General features: G+C 36.6%; 1 protein-coding gene across 2 annotated transcripts in view; it reads left to right on the top strand.

The window, feature by feature from the left end:
- The window catches only part of NAV3 (neuron navigator 3), an 893,105-nt gene that overhangs the window by 829,713 nt on the left and 42,147 nt on the right, over window positions 1-21,245 (top strand). For both annotated transcript variants that reach the window (XM_070370975.1, XM_005889180.3), the window contains 2 exons: window positions 720-803; window positions 10,682-10,793. In XM_070370975.1, coding sequence (XP_070227076.1) covers window positions 720-803; window positions 10,682-10,793 — 196 coding nt within the window. The remainder of the gene's footprint in view (window positions 1-719; window positions 804-10,681; window positions 10,794-21,245) is intronic.

Below are 21,245 nucleotides of genomic sequence, written 5' to 3'. Positions count from 1 at the left end.
TTATGGTTATACACTGCACTGTGTATAATTCTCTGAGATTTAAAAGAAAACCCCAGAGCCACAAAAACTTAAATAAAATATGACCGAGTATTATCTCTCACTGGCCTACCTACAGTTCCTTAGTGGGAGGGAATAAAGTAAAAATAAAAGCCCTTTTTACTGAAAAGAGTTTGGAGGGTGAAGACAACTCTTTTCGATTGAATTCTCTGTAAGTAGGAAAAAAGGAAAGATAATGTTAGAGCTGTCAGCAGATGTCTGACACTTGGAGGAAGCATCAATTCAGCAGAGGAGCTAACAATATCTTCAAAGGTCATCGTGCAGGTATAAAATGTGAGGAACGTTCTTCCATTGACTGTTGCAGTGAGTTCCTCTTGGGCTTTGAGTCTAAAAACTTGGCAACTCAGAACTTTCTGGCGGGTGTCAAATGCTCTATGATGTGCAAGTTAGAAGGTGTTATTATTTGCAAAATATCATTCCCTTTCAGTAGTTGAACTCACATTACATGTCAGGACTGAAACACTAATTTTTAAGCTGAAGTTTGGAAATAACAGATGAAGATTTGTGTTAAAGGAAAGTCAGCACTGAAAGCCAGCCATGATAGTCACAGTACTTAAAGAATAAGAATACCTGAAATTAAGCACTTTGGTAAAGTGAGGGGTTTTCATCCATCCACATAAGGTTCTGACATTTAAGATATGTTCCTTTCATTTTGTTCACAGGCTCACCTCGTAGCAGCTTTTGAAAAGAGTTTAGGGAATATGACTGGCCGACTGCAAAGTCTAACCATGACGGCGGAACAGAAGGTATGTTCAGGAATGGCCACTGGGACTTGAAATAAGGCAGCAAGTTGCATAGATGTTTAAACAACACCTGAGATGCAGCTCCTTAGAAATAATATTGAAAGGATCCACCCTCGGGTATATTGGGACTATGACAAGAGGATCCCTTTTCTTTTCAGATTTTAATTTAAAGACTTATGACTCGGATTAACCTTTTTGAGTGTGTGCGTGCACACACACACACACACACTCACATTCTTTAAAGGCAGTCTACTATTTTACTTCTGACAGGAACTATTGAAAGAATATCTAATGTTAAGAAACAAGAGATGAGTTAAAATATTCTAGGAATAATTGTTAACGCTGTTGACAGGAATTGTACGCTGACAAGAATTTTCCCAAATTCGTGGTCTATATTGTAGACCATATTGTGGTCTGAGATACTCATGAAAAAGGCCTAAAATTGAGGTTAGGGTCTTTTTAAAGTAAGGAGCCTTAGGTTCCAGTATCCATGGGACAAGACACAGTCCTGTGTAATTGGGGAATAACAAGGATGTGTTGGCATCTGGGGATGCTGTTTTTGAAGTAAAGCTAAGTGGCAGCAAAAGCTTTAAAATAAACTTAAGGATTTTACAGATTGGGAGAAGGAGTACTTAAAAGAAAGAAACAGAGAAGTTGGTTCACAAAGGCAGAAATATCAAAAAGGTCCATACTAGATAGAAAAAATCTGGACACTTTCCATATGATGACCAGTAACTTACCTCTGGTCATGAATTTGGTGACCCTAATCTGAATTCTTGGATAAGTGTCTAAAAAGTCTCTAAAGTAGTGTAGAAATATTTTTAAAAATCACATACGTGTAAAATGTGAGCAGATGTCCATGGTTTTCCTCTAATTTTCAAAGAAATCCATAATCCTAGGTTTTGGATAATTTCATAATCAGTACCTATATCTTTCCATGAGGATGGCTTCAGTTTTGGCTTCAGTTCTATAAAGTCTGGTCTGGCTTTAAAGAACTAGCATGTGTTACTGAGTTTTGTCAGTTTATCATGTTTTTTTAAAGTTTAAAAAAAAAGGTGAACAGTTCAGTTAAACCAAAAGAGAAAATCAAATATGCCTATAGATGCATGGTATGAATATAAAACTATATTCTGCTTGCCCTTATCTTTCATTCTCCTATTTCATAATCTATCGTGCCCATGAAAGAGGACATCCTCTATCCCTGTCAAGTCTGTTCAAAAACAGACGATAACAAACCGCTTTGACTGTAAATATAAATTTTATCTTAATCTTTTGGGAGGATACATATTTACAATTTCACTAAATAATATAAGGACTCAGCAAACAGGATTACAAGGCCTTTTTTAGGGCAGCTTAGTGGTAACGATTATAAATGTTAGAGTCCAGGAGCCTTGTTTAAATCTTGGTGAGGTCTGCCAAGAGCTGTAGAATCTACCTTTCCTAACTCTCAACTTTATAATTTTAAAAGCGGGTATTATAATACCTACCCAATAAAATCCTTATGAGGAAGAAGGGAGGTATTATAATGTATCACAGGCAGTGAATAATCAACAAATGTTACCTTTCTTGACATTTTTCTTCTTTCTTCCATTAAAAAAATGTAAGGTAAACCAAATTCATCGCTGGCTATGTGCCAGGCATATTGCTAGAAATCTGGATAATATTTAAGTGTAAGTATCTTTAAGAAGTCAAAATTGATATATTTTGCCTCTGCATATTTCCTTCAGCTCTTTTATATTTATAGGCAAAATTTCTCATGGAAATCAGAAATATATACATGTATATTACTTTATAATACCTATGAAAAATTTCTAAATATTTTGCAATGTATCTCTATACTACAAAGAATTATATAATTGTTTTCATATTATCCTTGAAGTAATATTGCCAAAATTGTAAAGCTTTCTTAGAATATATCATAATGTCTGCAATTGCCCTTGACATTTTTTAACTGAAAATGGAATGATTGCTCTTTTAATTGAAAGCTATATAGCCACAAAGCAATGTTCATTTTATTAACATTGGGTTTTTTAACATTAGCGTTATACTTTGTTAACAATGTTTACTTTATTAATCTGGGATTTATAACTTGCTTTTTTTCCAAAGTGGTTTTAAGAATCAAATTTATTGGGTTATGATATAGCACAATTCAATAACAGAATCTATTGAAAACCAGTAGAGGAATGTATGTAAAAGGTGCTTAAGCCTAGGTAATTACTGCTCCAAAGTAGTGACTTATTGAATTGAATTGATCTCAAAGAAGCTAAGGCACAAAGGGAGATTTCTTAGAATGTGTAGTTTTCATTTTCTGACCAGGAGAGCGTAATTTAGATTGAAGAGACACACTTACAGACACTGAATTCAAGGACAAATTTATTGTAAAGTTTCTTAAATTGAGGTCATGAAATAACAAAAGACAAAACCGCTGTTCAAATAGGCATTTCTCTAAAAGCTGAGGGCATAACATTTAGCCATATTTCAGTAAAGCCATTTCTTCAGGGAGCTGAGATAAAAGGGCATATTACTCTCTGGTGATCCGACAAACCTGAGGAAAAAAGAACAGATAATATAGAGCACAGGTTTTGACACTCTCTTCTAGAATTCCAGGGTTCCTTTGTCCATGGAGTCATTCACCAAAGTTATGTTGAACTTTGATTGTGTATGAGATACTATTTTAGCTACTGAGAATTCAGCAGTGAAATACAAACACACATACACACACACACACTTACATCCTAGTTAATAACTGGTTATAATATAAAATAGAGTTCAAATTCTAGTACATGATAGATTGTGATAAAAATATAATTTCAACATGCATGATTTCAGACGAAGACAAGCACCACTGAAAAACTTTAAAGCTGAGAATCAGTATGCTGTACTGAGAAGCAAGGTGGAATGCTAACACATGAAGAACTAAAGGCCAAGATGGTCACATGTGCTTTGTTACCTAGTTTACAAATAGATGAACTACACTAACACGCAAATCCAAGACTCCTGCTTCAGTGTGGGATTTTTAATAATCATATGGCATCAATATCCTGAAAACTGTATCAAATTTTTAATTAGAAATAGCTCCCTTGAATAGTGTTCTAAGTTTCCTCCTTGTTTCCAGGTGCCAAGTCACACTGATTCTCTTGCCAAATGTATGTGTCAAAACACTGCTTTTATATATGTGTAGCCTGGTTAAAAAAAAGGAAAAGACATGAATGAATAACTCGGGAGACAGAAAACTATGAGGTACACTTAGAAATATAACAGGATAATGCCCTGACTGTTTTCACAGAGAACCATTGCATTTTCATACTGGTTTGTTTAGTTTGTAAGTAAATATTATGTATTTACTTATGTTTTTATTTTTTTATTGAAGTGTAGTTGATTTATAATCTTTTATTAGTTTCAGGTATAGAGCAAAGTGACTCAGTTATATATAGCTATATAATAAGTTACATCTATTCTTCTCTGAATTCTTTTCCCCTGGAGGTCACTACAGAATACTGAGTATAGTTCCCTGTGCTGTGTATAGGCCCTGATTAATTATTTGTTTTGTATAGATAGTGTGTATATGGTAATCCCAAACTCCTATTTTTCCCCACACTGCTTTCACCTTTAGTAACCCTAAGTGTGTTTTCCTTGTCTGTCGCCTGGTCACACTAGTTTTATAAATGAGGTGGCACACCGGACACATGTCAGGCTCTGGGTGGATGAAAAATAAACTCAGGAGAGATGAAGGATGCAAGTCATAGAGGAAGGAACACCATGGGAGAGAAGAGCAAGGAGGGAAATGAAGGGAAAAGGGAAGGGAGTGTGTGGGGAAATGTGGAACCAAGGCCTGAGAGATATCTAAGGAATTTGGTCTTTGGGGACAAGGAGCCATTCAAAGGTTTTTGACACCAGACTAACAGGATGAAAGATAGTTAATGGAGGTAAAAATCTTGACTACATTTCCCAGTAGTTTAACAGCATTTCCAGTAGTTGCCAAAAGATCAAGCTTCCTGGATAGTTCAGTGGGTAGAGAATGCATCTGCAAGGCAGGAGACACAGGTTCAAACCCTGGGTTGAGAAGATCCCCTGGAGGAGGAAATGGCTACCCACCCCAGCATTCTTGCCTGAAATATCCCATGGACAGAGGAGCCTGTCAGCTTGCAGTCCAAAGGGTTGCAAAAGTGTCAGACATGACTGAACACAAGACAAGATTCACATGTTATAGAAGAGTAAGTCTATAAATAGGAGTGGACGTCCCAGGCGGCGCTAGTGGCGAAAAACCTGCCTGCCAGTGCAGGAGACATAAGAAATGAGGGTTCCATCTCTGGTTTGGGCAGATTCCCTGGAAAAGGGAATGGCAACTCACTCCAATCTTCGTGCCTGGAGAATCCCATGGACAGAAGAGCCTGGTGGGCTATAGTCCCTGGGGTCACAAAGAATCGGACATGACTGAAGCGACTTTGAATGGATGCATGCATGCATTCTACTTAATTACTAAGTAGAAGTAATTAAGGTAATTGTCAATAATGTTTGCCTGGACAGCAATATTATTTCTAGGTACTGCCTGATACTTACTGCTCAACAAATTGTAATGGTAACATAGTTTGATCAAGAATTTTACCTGGATTCCAGGTCCTTGTCCCTTGACTAGTACTCTTCTACCAAGATTGTTTAAAAGAATTGAGATCTAATGCCCTGAAGCATTGTGATGAAACAGTATCTTTTCACTGCATCTAAAGTGGTACTAGCAATGTACCAGCCTTGCCAGAATTGAAAAAAAAAAAAAGTCACTAAAATTATTATTCAGGATTTTATTTTCTTATGCTACAATAAAGGTCATCAAAATGGCAAGAATTCTGCAAATCTATATTTTTATGAATGAAATTTTTATACAGCTACTGCTGTTTTGCTGTCCTTGAAAATTTACTAAGGCTGTGTACTCACTGATAATTAAAAGACTCCCAAATCACTTCTTTATATCTAGTGCCAGAGCTGATTAGAACACATATTAAGGTGTGGTAGGTTAGTCTTGTTACAAGGTCAGAACACAACAGAGCAATGTATTTTTGTATGAGTATTGGAGCTCAGATATTGATCTTTGTGCTAAATATAATATCTAGGGTTTGCTTATTCTCACCTCTGCCAAACTACGTTTTTGGATAGCTAGATGAATATACAATTAAATACTAAAATAGGAAATTCAGAAACAACTCTCTGGAAGTGGTTAACATAAAAGCTAAAATTTTAGTTGAATTGGGTATTTTACATTAATTCCTCCTAGCTCACGTTAAAATATTTATATCTAGAAATGTTTTTTTAAAATTTATCACTAGACTCAGAAAATGCATTCATTAGCCTTTTAGGGTGCAGCATAATTTGAATCCACAAGTTACTTATAGATTCAAGTTACCTATGCTACTGGGGTTTGACGAGTTCAGTTCACTTAGAACCAGGAATGGCCAGATTCATTTGGTAGAAAACCTCATGGTATTTCAAGACACACACAAGGGAATGGCAAGTGGGACATTGTCAAAGAACATGTCTAATAGCTAACATGTCTTCTAATAGCTCGATAATGTGGAATTAATTGTGTCAATATGGGGAAGCAAAAGGCAGGTTTAGTGGAAAAATTTTAATAACCTTGCCTAGAAGTTCCGGTTGGTTGAAAAGATTTGTTGCCAAGCTGTGGGATTCTCAACAAGGCCTGTCCAGGAGAAATTTGGAAAGAAGTCAGATGTAGTTAGGAAATTAGGTTGGAAAAACACCAAGCAAGGCTAGTATTCTGACACAATATTTGATCATTTTATTTTGAAGCATTTAAAATCTGACTGTGATAACTTGTTTTGCCTCAGAAATGTGTACAAAACAGTTAGAAGAGATATTGACTCCATCTAACCTCTTTTACACAAGAAACTGTCATAGAATACTGAAATCTTACATGACAAGCTTGTGTTTGAGGCATCATTATCTTGAAAGGCTCATTGTAGGTAAATAAAATTTTAGTTTGGTTCTCACATTTTAAAGTATCAGTTTTGAAAAGTTGGAAGTATAAACAAAATACTATCTGATCATCTTATTCCCAAGACCCTCTGCAGAATTGTCTAGGCCCAGTCTTCTCTTTGGCACTTAATGAGTGGAGTGGAACAGAAAACTGCTGAATTGGAGAAATAGACTTCAGATTCATCTCTTGATGGTACCTACATTTTCCAGGTTCTTTCTGAAGGCTTAAAAGGGATCCTCAAAACTTAAGTATCTTCTATTAAGTCACCTTTAAAATGAAAAGAGTATGTTAATATATTTCAGATTATCAAAGAATTTTATAGTTGGATATCGCTGGAACTCACTTCTAATTCTTTTTCTGATTCACTCTCTCCCTACCACGGCCAAAAAAAAAAAAAAAAAAACAGAAACCATAGTTGTACTTAGAGGCAACGTTGGAAGTTCCATGAATTATGACATCTTAGAAAATATGTAGCTTAAAACAATGTGAAAATCAATTTAATTATAAAGGGGAAAGAGGAACCCTAGAAGTAAACTATTTAAAAAATTGCTGTCTCAATGAAGTTTTGAAATGATTTATATTCATTTACATACTAAAAAGAGAGAAAGAAAAAAACTTACTTTGTTCCCATCCAAAGGATGTAATTCCACTGATTTAGCTATATTGAGACTTTTGTTTTATAATGAATGCTAAGGTTTTGATGTTTTTAGTATATGGCATGTATTTGATGAGACACCCTCTTGTTAAAATATGCAATAGAATTGAATTGTTTCATCATTCTTTGAAGGGAAGAAACATCTGTTTAATATAGACCAGACATTTGAACAAAATCATTCCAACATTTATTGAGATCAGATCATAAGTCAGATGAAAAGATAAACTCTTCAACAGCTAACTACACTCAATGCATTAAATGGTCTGGACATATAGAGAAGGAACTTTTTCATTTTTCCTCAAAATAAAATTCATGTCATGTCATTGTGTATAAAGATAATTCACCATAGTCCTTAAGGGTGAAGAAGGATATTCAAAGCACAGGAAGAAATCACGTGGAAAGGCTCAGAGAAAAATATGTGCTAGTTGGAGTTATGGTGAGGGTGGGTCTCATTAACAGAAGAAAGAAAAAAGGGATTTGGGAAGATAGGAGAGATAACTAGTTCAGATTTGAACAGATTATCAGTGTAGAATTTAGCTATTTTGTTTATTTAAAGTCAATGTGACATTTTATAGGTACTTGCTTATACTTACAAAGTTCTCCTGAGGAAGTACTGAGTTTGGCTAAACTAATTTTTTCATAGATGTGATTTTCCCATATATATAATGGAAATATTTCTTACATAGTTATTCTCCCTTTTGGCTTACTGTGCCACCCTGAGTGATTACTACCCTGCCAATAGCTGTTGTTTTTAATGTGATCATTCTATTTCATTAAATACAGTTTTCTGAAAAAATCAATATTACCTGACCATTCTACTTCTAGTTTAAAAAAATAATAGTTTCTAGAAGAGACTTCTCTAGAAAAGAACAAAATTTGAAATAAATGAAATAAGTCAACCAACCCATAAAATTAAGCTAAATTGTTAGACATTTACATGAGATTTAATTTTCATTTTTTCCTCTTTTAACCTAAAGGCAAATGTTTTAGCACTGTTGATTTTAAATTCAAGTATGAAAATCTGAGTTTAATTAAAATTTAACATCCATGCTAGTTGTAAAATTACTTAAATTATGTGATTCATTAAATATGCACTATAGGTGTTCTTTTGTGAATATATTTCTGGTAAAAGCAGAATGAATTTCCAGTAAATATTTTATCACTTGGGAGATTTATTTTAAATAGGAAGCATATTAAATTTTGGTAAAATAATCTATTACTAGTTGGACAAGGGGCAAAATATAGATAGAAGTTGGAGAGACTGAAAAAATATGACAAATTGTGATAGATTTTTTGTCACAGTATTGGTAATTTTCACAAACATGTTCTTTTTCCTTTATGACAAATAAACGCAAGTGAAATTACAGTCAAATATTTGAGGATCCAGGTGTGAATCCAGGAGGTCACTACCGATTTTCTATTATGAGATTCTTTGATTTATAAGCTATTAAAAGTCTATAAGAGGTTTTTGTTTTTTTTTTAATGCCTGTCTTTAGGAATATGCCAGATACTCAAGGAAAATAGATATATGAGGTGCTGAGTATCTATTCTGAACTTGGATATCATTTCAATTAGCACCATCCATCTTTTTTTTAAAAAGTGTTGAAGGCTGGAATAGCCATTGGATATTCCCATGCATGAAGCAGTTTTCTTCAGTGGCACTTATCATGACCCTGCTTTTTTTGATACATACTGGGAGACATTAAGTAGGGATAAACTGCTTACTACTGAGTGAAGGACTCAAGTGCAGTTCTTTGGCTTTCTGCCAAAGATACTGGAAGAAATGATGAATGACAAATATATTATGGAGGAATTCTCCCCCTAAGAGGTCCACAGGATTCTAATTTTTAGGATTGCTATCACAGCCAGGGATACTCCGTGTTTTTGTGCTCCTGATGGAAACACTGCTTTCGCTGAAACAACACTCCAGTTCCTGGTTGTTGTTGTTGCTACTGTTATCTAATCTTCCTTATAGTGAGTCCTTTATTTCTGGTAAAGATACTCATTTAAATAACTATGGATTATGAAATTTAGACAAGAATTTTCATTGAGACATAAAGTTACCCTAAATTCAATAAGAAAATTGTGGTGGTGGTGGTGGTGTAGTTGCTAAGTCGTGTCCGACTCTTGCGACCCCATGGACTGTAGCTTGAGAGACTCCTCTGTCCATGGGATTCTCCAGGCAAGAGTACTGGAATGGGTTGCTACTTCCTTCTCCAGGGGAGCTTCCTGACCCAGGGATTGAACCCATGTCTTCTGTATCTCCTACTTTGCAGGCAGATTCCTTGGCTGAGCTACGAGGGAAGTCCCAATAAGAAAATAAGTGTCATAAAATTTTTATTTGTAAGCTTTTTAAATAATTTGACTATTTTAAGGACTATATGTTACATGTATTTCTATTCAGTTTTTAAAAATTCCTGTATTTCTTTGGCTTGCTGAAGCTAGGTCTTTATACTAGGAATTTAATTGCCTAAAACGTGCCAAAATCTAAGATGACCTTGATATGATAGCAGATTTAATAATATGGCATTTAATAGGAGTGACTTAGGAATGAATTCCAGGTTTTGTTATTGAATATGAAGACTATTTCCCAGATGCAAAACAGATGGGAAAATCTAAAATCACTCATTTGACAAAACCTCAGGGTTTCCAGTTAACAGTACATGCAATATGATATACTTTTGGTAGTAGTAATAAGTTTGGTATCTAAATGAGCAATGTGCTCTCTTGTTTTAGGTCACATTGGTCAGCTTTGGGTGCGTGCATGCTCAGTCATGTCTGACTCTTTGTAACCCTATGGACTGTAGCCTGCCAGGCTCCTCTGTCCATGGGTTTCTTCAGGCAAGAATACTAGAATAGGTTATCATTTCCTCCTCCAAGGGCCTTCCTGACCCAAGGATCGAGCCTGCATCTCCTGTGTCTTCTGCATTGGCAAGATTCCCGGATTCTTTACCCTGGAAGCTCTCAGTTTGGGGTACCCTTTTAGAGAAATAAAGACTATTCAGATCACATTTGTAAGAGAGTAACCAAAACATTTTTTAAATTCTCTATCAGATTTAGCTTCTTACATTTACAAGTAAAAGATTGTAGGATACAGCTTAGAAGGTCAGCCAAGCATCCAGATCTCCCAGGACAGTAGTGCTACATAAAACCAAGCTCATTAGATAGGGAGCTGTGAATAAAAGTGGTTTGTTCTTCTCTCTAAAGTATTAAAGCTTCTAAATTCTGTTTGTTTCACAGGAGTCTGAACTGATAGAACTAAGAGAAACCATTGAAATGCTGAAGGCCCAGAACTCTGCTGCCCAGGCAGCCATTCAGGGAGCACTGAATGGTCCTGACCACCCTCCCAAAGGTATATTCAGAAATCTTGCCATTTTTTCATGCAGTCTGATAGGCATCTATTTTTATTAATTAGAGCAAAGCTGCTTTTCCTCAGTCACACTGCCTTTGATAATTGCTATTATTCAGAATCTCAGAATTTAAGAACAGGAGCCTTCAGTATCAAACTGACCTTAGGAATTGGCTCCTACAGTCGAACTCTTCTCTCTTCTTGATTTGGTGAAGTTGGGTCTAGAGAGATTAGGTAATAGATTCATATCTGCCATTGAGCAAAACAAACCAGAGGAGAAATATGGAAATTTGGATCTTTACATTAAAACATAGCAATCAGTATGGTGAAGTAGTGGGTATTGGGAGCAACTTGTCCTGTGCGGTTCAGTTCAGTCTCTCAGTCGTGTCCGACTCTTTGTGACCCCATGAACCACAGCACGCCAGGCCTCCCTGTCCATCACCAACTCCCAGAGTTTACCCAAACTCCTGTGTGAGGGCAATAAGAAATATATTTTTTGTAGAAAACTTAAAGACGGGAAGAAAATGGACTAAAAGTTGGTGTGTTTTTAATTATTACTTTGCTTCAGCAGGGCTTTCAAGGTGGCTCAGTGGTAAAGAATCCACCTGCCAATGCAGGAGACAAAGGTTCAATGCCTGGGTTGGAAATATCCCTTGGAGAAGAAAATGGCAACCCACTCCAGTAATTCTTGCCTGGGAAATTCCATGGACATAGGAGCCTGGGAGGCTACAGTCCATGAGGTCAAAAAAGAGTCAGACCCAACCTAGTAACTAAACAGTAACAATGCTTCGACAACCTTAATGATAAAATAATCTTTTTTGCCACCACCCCCACACCTTTGATTGCCACTGAAGAAATACTCTGTGATAATGTCATGTCATTTTTTTCTTTACATAAGTTCTACTTATTTTTAGTCTCTTTTAAGTAGCATTCAATATGCTCAACTCTTACCAGCTGAAAAATGCTTTCTTAAATCCTGAGTGCTCTGTCATCTCTCTTCCCTTTTCCAGATGAATGTTTGATAGAATTCTTCAGTGTCTTTAACAACCAGTCATACTTCAGACACTGGAGTGTGGTTTTCTTTCTACTACTCCACCAAAACTGTTCTCTCCATCATCAATAAGGACTTATATAACTCTAAATCCAGTACATTTAAAATTCTTATTATATTTATCATAGAAATGGCATTTGATACTGATGTCCATTCCATCCTACTTGAAACATCACTTATTCTGATGCTCTTTACATGCATATTCTTATTCTTCTATGCTTTTTGAAAGTTTCTTTCACTGTTTCTCTTGTAGATTCACTTGCTTATTGCATTTGTTAAATATTGATGTTTCTTAGAGCCCAGTTCTAAGCTCTCTTCCATTATAATTTTATACATTTTATGATTCTCTTCATCCTATCTGAATTTTTATACAAGGCCATCTAATACTCTTTCTATAATTATTGTTTTTGTGTTTATAACTGTCAAATATATCTCTCCAGGGCAGGCTCATCTCTTGAGTCACACATCTGTAAATCCAGCTGCTAAAGAGGGAACTCTACCTGGTTATCTCTGGGTGTGTGTTTGTTACCTGAAACTCAGCATCTCTAAATATGAACTTGTCTTCTTCCTTCTTAGACCTGCTTATGCCTTCAATGCTGCTTTCTCAGTCAAAAGCATCACCATCTTTCCATATTACCAGCAATCCTCCTCTGCTCACTCAGCAAATCACTAGGTTCTGACCCCACCTCTTAAACATCTCTTGTTTCCATTTCTCCAATCCTCCTATCGCCAGTCCTCATCTCCCCCCTGAACTGCGGCCACAAGCTCCTCAAGAGCCTTCCTGTTCTGTGACTTTCGCCTCTTCGTGCCATTCTTCACCCTGAGACCAGAGCAGTGGCCCAACAGTGTATGTCTAACAGGCATCCCATTGCCTTTAGTTAAAATGCAGACTCCGTAACATGACATAATCTCTCTTTGCCAGTTTTGTTTGTTCAACAAGTGTTTAATGATCATCATTTATGTTCTAGATAGTCTTTTAGACATTATGTCTTGCATTTTGTCATTTCATGCTTTAGCTATCCTGAACTTCTTTCAGTTCTTCCAAAGTTCTTTACATATTCTGTTTATTCTGCTTGGCACTTTCTACAGTGTTTGTTCAGCATAAAAACTTTCTGAGATCTTGCGAGGGTTAGCCTAAACATACCTCCTTGGGGCTTCCCTATTAGCTCAGTTGGTAAAGAATCTGCCTACAGTGTAGGAGACCCCGGTTTGATTCCTGGGTCGGGAAGACCTACTGGAGAAGGGATAGGCTACCCACTCCAGTATTCCTGGGCTTCCCTGGTGACTCAGCTGGTAAAGAATCCACCTCCAATGCGGGAGACCTGGTTTCAATCCCTGGGTTGGGAAGATCTTCTGGAGAAGGGAAAGTCTACCCACTCCAGTATTCTGGCCTAGAGAATTCCATGGACTGTATAGTCCATGGGGTTGCAAAGAGTTGGACACAACTGAGCGACTTTCACTTCACTTTCACGTACCTCCTTGACTCTTAAACTATATGAAGTCCCTTTGTGATGTTTTTGAAAATAACTGTAGTTCCCTTAAAAAAATTGCATTACACTTTGGTGCCTTCATTTATTTATGGTCTACCTCTCCTGGTTGATAGCAGCGTGGTTTGTTTTCTTCATACTAAATCCTGGCCATGTTGATGCCTTGTACATGAAAGGGGCTTATTCAAATTTTACAGAAAATACTAATATAAATTTTTAAAAACAAAATTTAAGTTTTGGGAAAATAATTATATAAAGTGAGATATACTGAAATTAAAAGAAAAACTAGTTCTCTAGGGGCTACTGCTGTTAAGAATTTAGCAACTTTCCATGTGGGGGAGTTAATTTATATGCAGCATGGAAAATTACTGCATATTTAAAGCTTATCTTAGAGCTATAATAAAGCAGCTTATGTTCTAAATCTTCATGTTGTAAATAGGTCCAGAAGGGATTTAAAAAGGCTTAATCCCTTCTTTACTGTGGTACAAGACACTGAAGTAAAACTTTCTGGAAAGATTCATTTTATCTCAGGCAACAGGTAGCTTAATGTCTACTGGAATTGAAAAATAGGAATTCCTTTGCTCAGATTTGTGAGAGGGTAGACTAAAATGAACAAAAGGATAACAGTTACTAACAAATTGGTCAAGAAAGATTAAATGATAGTTTTATAAAGTTTAAAACTAACAAAAACAAATAGTTATAAAGGATTGAATGTATATAGGATATTCAGATTAATATTAAAACTCAGTGTTACACGGAATGAATTATAAAAATATATTTATTCAACAATTACTTGCTGATCGCCTACCATATGATATACTCTGTATAAAGCCCTGAATATATAATGGTAGACCAACTAAACATAGTCTTTCTCAACATTTAACTTTTAATCATAAAGGAAAGCAGAAATAAAGAATTGTTGTGATGATTAGGGTAGCTGAATGTGCATGTAAAACAGTTATAAGTTCTAAAATGGACAAGAATGTGTGCCATAGAGAGCAAGGGTACAGAGAACCTACTCTGGTTACAGAGTCAAGAAAGTCCTTTACCAGATAGTAATATATAACGGGAAACCCAGGAATCAATTGTCAAGGCAGATTTTTTTTTTTTTAGTTTTTAATTAATTGTTTTTTTTTAATTTTATTTTATTTTTAAACTTTACAATATTGTATTAGTTTTGCCAAATATCGAAATGAATCCGCCACAGGTATACCTGCGTTCCCCATCCTGAACCCTCCACCCTTCTCCCTCCCCTACCTTCCCTCTGGGTTGTCCCAGTGCACCAGCCCCAAGCATCCAGTACCGTGCATCGAACCTGGACTGGCGACTTGTTTCATACATGATATTATACATGTTTCAATGCTATTCTCCCAAATCTCCCCACCCTCTCCCTCTCCCACAGAGTCCATAAGACTGATCTATACATCGGTGTCTCTTTTGCTATCTCGTACACAGGGTTATTGTTACCATCTTTCTAAATTCCATATATATGCATTAGCATACTGTATTGGTGTTTTTCTTTCTGGCTTACTTCACTCTGTATAATTGGCTCCAGTTTCATCCACCTCATTAGAACTGATTCAAATGTATTCTTTTTAATGGCTGAGTAATACTCCCTTGTGTATATGTACCACAGATTGTAAATACTGACAGAAAAGCATTCCATAAGGGTCTTAAGACAGAAAAGAGATCCAGGCCCTTATGGAACTGACCCCAAGAAGATAATGATCAAAGATAAAATAAACTGAACCAGTTTGGAGAGATGAGTACTGACCAGATTACTTAGGAATCTGTAGGCTGTATTTAAGAGTTGGAATGTTTTCTATTCTTGCTCAAATTGGATTCTACTGGGAAGTCTTAAATAAGAGAGTCATGGTGAGATTTTTCTTTTTTTTTTAATTTATTATTTAAATTTATTTATTAACTTTTTTACTTTACAATATTGCATTGGTTTTGCCATACATTGACATGAATCCACCATGGGTGTACATGTGCTCCCCATCCTGAACCCCTCCCACCTCCCTCCCTGTACCACCCTCTGGCTCATCCCAGTGCACCAGCCCCGAGCACCCTGTATGATGCATCGACCTGGACTGGCGATCTATTTCACATATGATAATATACATGTTTCAATGCCATTCTCCCAAATCATTCCACCCTCACCCTCTCCCACAGAGTCCAAAAGACTGTTCTATAGATCTGTGTCTCTTTTGCTGTCTTGCATACAGGGTTATCATTACCATCTTTCTAAATTCCATATATATGTGTTATTTAATGGTGTTTTCTTTCTGGCTTACTTCACTCTGTATAATAGGATCCAGTTTCATCCACCTCATTAGAACTGATTCAAATGTATTCTTTTTAATAGCTAAGTAATACTCCATTGTGTATATGTACCACAGCTTTCTTATCCGTTCGTCTGCTGATGGACATCTAGGTTGCTTCCATGTCCTGGCTATTGTAAACAGTGCTGTGATGAACATTGGGGTACACGTGTCTCTTTCAATTCTGGTTTCATTGCTGTGTATGCCAGCAGTGGGATTGCTGGGTCATAAGGCAGTTCTATTTCCAGTTTTTAAAGGAATCTCCACACTGTTCTCCATAGTGGCTATACTAGTTTGTATTCCTACCAACAGTGTAAGAGGGTTCCCTTTTCTCCACACCCTCTCCAACATTTATTGCTTGTAGACTTTTGGATAGCAACCATTCTGACTGGCGTGAAATGGTACCTCATTGTGGTTTTGATTTGCATTTCTCTGATAATGAGTGATGTTGAGCATCTTTTCATGTGTTTGTTAGCCATCTGTATGTCTTCTTTGGAGAAATGTCTGTTTAGTTCTTTGGCCCACTTTTTGATTGGGTCATTTATTTTTCTGGAATTGAGCTTCAGGATTTGCTTGTACATTTTTGAGATTAATTCTTTGTCAGTTGCTTCGTTTGCTATTATTTTCTCCCATTCTGAAGGCTGTGTTTTCACCTTGCTTATAGTTTCCTTTGTTGTGCAGAAGCTTTTAATTTTAATTAGGTCCCATTTGTTTATTTTTGCTTTTATTTCCAATATTCTGGGAGGTGGGTCATAGAGGATCCTGCTGTGGTTTATGTCGGAGAGTGTTTTGCCTATGTTTTCCTCTAGGAGTTTTATAGTTTCTGGTCTTACATTTAGATCTTTAATCCATTTTGAGTTTATTTTTGTGTATGGTGTTAGAAAGTGATCTAGTTTCATTCTTTTACAAGTGGTTGATGAGTTTTCCCAGCACCGCTTGTTAAAGAGATTGTCTTTTCTCCATTGCATATTCTTGCCTCCTTTGTCAAAGATAAGGTGTCCATAGGTGTGTGGATTTATCTCTGGGCTTTCTATTTTGTTCCACTGATCTATATTTCTGTCTTTGTGCCAGTACCATACTGTCTTGATGACTGTGGCTTTGTAGTAGAGCCTGAAGTCAGGCAGGTTGATTCCTCCAGTTCCATTCTTCTTTCTCAAGATCACTTTGGCTATTCGAGGTTTTTTGTATTTCCATACAAATTGTGAAATTATTTGTTCTAGTTCTCTGAAAAATACCTGTGGTAGCTTGATAGGGATTGCATGAAAGATTTTTCTTTAAAAAGATTTGAAGATGACTTGGCTGGCTGTTCTTTCTTAGAGCAAGTAAGTGATGGCGATGGCTCCAACTAGAAAGCGACAGCACAATGGATGGGAAGTGGAATGTGGAGAATGAATAAACATATAACTGAAATGTATATCGTTTAAAATAAGCTTCTCCATTCATTCAGATTGTTGGTATTCATTTGGTCAACCATTTATACTGAACTCTGTGATGCTGCATGTACTCAAATACTTAACTCTAGAAAAGAATTGTCAGAGAAAAGTAAAATGCATTCCTTTCATCCTGTAATGTTATTGAAATTACACCCTTGCCAGTCTTTATTGGAAATGCGGTCATAGTTGAACATAGCTAATACTTCCAAGGACTACTTTTTAACCTATCTTTAAACATTTTGGGATTATTTGAAGTCAAATATAATTTATTAATTCTGGATATAATAAAAACTCTGAAATACTTTAACTCTTAATACATCTGCTTTATTTGTAAAAGTCAGTTATGATGAGAAAACTAGCAAATGCTAATCTTGTTCAGAAAAGCTTGTAGCCAAATATAGCAGATATTTAAAACACAAATACCTACACATGTTCTTTTATTGCTTATTCACATAATTTCCACATTAGTTGATAAGGTATACTGTGCTCCTTTATTGTTGATGCAAAATAACACACATAAATACCATGATTTAGGTTTTGGCACTGGTAATGCTTTTTGCATGCAAAAACTGTAAATGTTTTCATCATTAAAAAAAATATACTTTTAGACCAAATTCTAGGGATTCTTAAAAACAGCTATTATATTTTTACCCTCCTATAAAATTTTTCAGCATGGTTATTCTCTTAATGGAAAAGTCAAAGTACTTATGGATAGGTATGTATATGAGATTAAAGATGGAGATATGTATATGTATATTACCCACCCACACATATACTTATTGTACGATTTGAAAGTAACCAGTTAAGGTTCCACTTCCATCGGTCATTTTATTGTCAAATTACTTTGCTGAATAGTTTTGATTATATACTATTATTTCTATGGGAACTTTTTGAAAGCTATATTGTGATTTCTGACCTCAGATAAGTTCCACTGAGATTTTTTTTGCTTGGCTAATCTGCATTGATTCCAATTAAATATAACAGTAAGAGATGGCCTAAAAGCACATTTGACCTTAAAAATAATTTTATAAATTTCTTGTGTCTTCACTAACTCTTTGGTCAGTTCACTATGAGTAGAAATAATTTCAATTTTAATATTATAAATAAATCTTATAAGCTTGTATGGAGTGGCTACCTTCAAAAAATGATTTAGTATCAAATAGTCTCCTTTTCAAGTATCTTATTAGCTAGAGAGAAGTTCATGCTTTTTACGAGTCATATTACCTGGCAGTTAGTACAATAGACAGTAAGATCCATCTAAGCCTCTTTTTCAGCTGTGTTACTGCAAGGAAACTTTAGTGATTACACTCATTTCAGTGGTTTGCTTTAAGAGTAAAATAAGATTGCTCCCAGAGCAAAGTAAGCATGTAGTAAAAGCTAGCTTTAATATTACCTGTTATTATTGCTACTACTATTACTCTTCCAAGTCATGGGCTGGGATTAGGTGTAATGGGAGAATTACACTGTCTTAAATATGATTTCTGTCCTTTATCGAGCCCATCTTTGCATGAAATGTTCCCTTGGTATCTCTCATTTTCTTGAAGAGATCTCTAGTCTTTCCCATTCTGTTGTTTTCATCTATTTCTTTGCACTGATCGCTGAGGAAGGCTTTCTTATCTCTCCTTGCTATTCTTTGGAACTCTGCATTCAGATGCTTATATCTTTCCTTTTCTCCTTTGCTTTTCACTTCTCTTCTTTTCACAGCTATTTTTAAGGCCTCCTCAGACAGCCATTTTGCTGTTTTGCATTTCTTTTCCATGGGGATGGTCTTGATCCCTGTCTCCTGTACAATGTCATGAACCTCCGTCCATAGTTCATCAGGCACTCTATCAGATCTAGTCACTTAAACCTATTTCTGACTTCCACTGTAAATTCATAAGGGATTTGATTTAGGTCACACCTGAATGGTCTAGTGGGTTTCCCTACTTTATTCAATTTAAGTCTGAATTTGGCAATAAGGAGATCATGGTCTGAGCCACAGTCAGATCCTGGTCTTGTTTTTGCTGACTATATAGAGCTTGTCCATCTTTGGCTGCAAAGAATATGATCAATCTGATTTCACTATTGACCATCTGGTGATGTCCATGTATAGAGTCTTCTCTTGTGTTGTTGGAAGAGGGTGTTTGCTATGACTAGTGCATTCTCTTGGCAGAACTCTATTAGCCTTTGCCCTGCTTCATTCCATACTCAAAGCCCAAATTTGCCTGTTACTCCAGGTGTTTCTTGACTTCCTACTTTTGCATTCCAGTCCCCTATAATGAAAAGGACATCTTTTTTGGGTGTTAGTTCTAAAAGACTTGTAGGTCTTCATAGAACCATTCAACTTCAGGTTATTCAGCATTAATTGTTGGGGCATAGGCTAGGATTACCATGATATTGAATGGTTTGCCTTGGAAATAAACAGAGATCATTCTGTCGTTTTTGAGATTGCATCCAAGTACTGCATTTTGGACTCTCTTGTTGACCATGATGGCTACTCCATTTCTTTAAGGGATTCCTGCCCACAGTAGTAGATAAAATTGTCATCTGAGTTAAATTCAAGGACAGAAATGGTATGGACCTAACAGAGCAGAAGATACTAAGAATAGGTGGCAAGAATACACAGGAGAACAGTACAAAAAAGAGCTTCACGACCCAGATAATCACGATGGTGTGATCACTCACCTTGAGCCAGACATCCTGGAATGTGAGGTCAAGTGTGCCTTAGAAAGCATCACTATGAACAAAGTTAGTGGAGGTGATAGAATTCCAGTTGAGCTATTTAAAATCCTAAAAGATGATGCTGTGAAAGTGCTGCACTCAATATGCCAGCAAATTTGGAAAACTCAGCAGTGGCCACAGGACTGGAAAAGGTCAGTTTTCATTCCAATCCCAAAGAAAGGCAATGCCAAAGAATGCTCAAACTACCGCACAATTGCACTCATCTCACATGCTAGTAAAGAATGCTCAAAATTCTCCAAGCCAGGCTTCAGCAATACGTGAACCGTGAACTTCCAGTGAGCTTACCGTGAACTTACATCAAGGCTGTTTATTGTCACCCTGCTTATTTAACTTATATGCAGAGTACATCATGAGAAACGCTGGGCTAGAAGAAGCACAAGCTGGACTCAAGATTGCCAGGAGAAATATCAATAACCTCATATATGCAGATGACACCACCCTTATGGCAGAAAGTGAAGAAGAACTAAAGAGCCTCTTGATGAAAGTGAAAGAGGAGAGTGAAAAAGTTGGCTTAAAGCTCAACATTCAGAAAACTAAGATCATGGCATCTGGTCCCATCACTTCATGGGAAATAGATGGAGAAACAGTGGAAACAGTGTCATACTTTATTTTGGGGGGCTCCAAAATCACTGCAGATGGTGACTGCAGCCATGAAATTAAAAGACGCTTACTCCTCGGAAGGAAGATTATGACCAACCTAGGCAGCATATTGAAAAGCAGAGACATTACTTTGCCAACAAAGGTCCGTCTAGTCAAGGCTATGGTTTTTCCTGTGGTCATGTATGGATGTGAGAGTTGGACTGTGAAGAAAGCTGAGTGCCAAAGAATTGATGCTTTTGAACTGTGGTGTTGGAGAAGACTCTTGAGAGTCCCTTGGAGTAAAAGGAGATCCAACCAGTCCATTCTGAAGGAGATCAGCCCTGGGATTTCTTTGGAAGGACTGATGCTGAAGCTGAAACTCCAATACTTTGGCCACCTCATGCGAAGAGTTGACTCATGGAAAAGACCCTGATGCTGGGAGGGATTGGGAGCAGGAGGAGAAGGGAATGACAGAGGATGAGATGGCTGGATGGCATCACCAACTCGATGGACGTGAGTTTGTGTGAACTCCGGGATTTGGTGATGGACAGGGAGGCTTGGCTGGCTGCGATTCATGGGGTTGCAAAGAGTCGGACATGACTGAGTGGCAGAACTGAACTGAAATATGATTTCTATTTAATTCACTAATGAAGTCTACCTAGATTCTCTCTTGATGACTTTGGCTCTTTGACCGTGGTCAAGGTACTTCCTTGCATTTCGGTTGTCTCATCTATGAGATAAAGTGCTTAGATGACTCACAAGGTTTGTTTTGGCTCTAACAAGGTATGCTTCCATGAAATGGAAAGTCGGTATATCTGGCTTCAGTAGCTTTATTCAAAGGGCAAATATTAAAAAGACAC

Source organism: Bos mutus, chromosome 5 (genome assembly GCF_027580195.1).
Source record: "Bos mutus isolate GX-2022 chromosome 5, NWIPB_WYAK_1.1, whole genome shotgun sequence".
In the NCBI taxonomy this organism is placed as follows: domain Eukaryota; kingdom Metazoa; phylum Chordata; class Mammalia; order Artiodactyla; family Bovidae; genus Bos; species Bos mutus.
The sequence above is the reverse complement of the archived record's forward strand: the minus strand, read 5'-3'. Positions and strand labels throughout refer to the sequence as shown.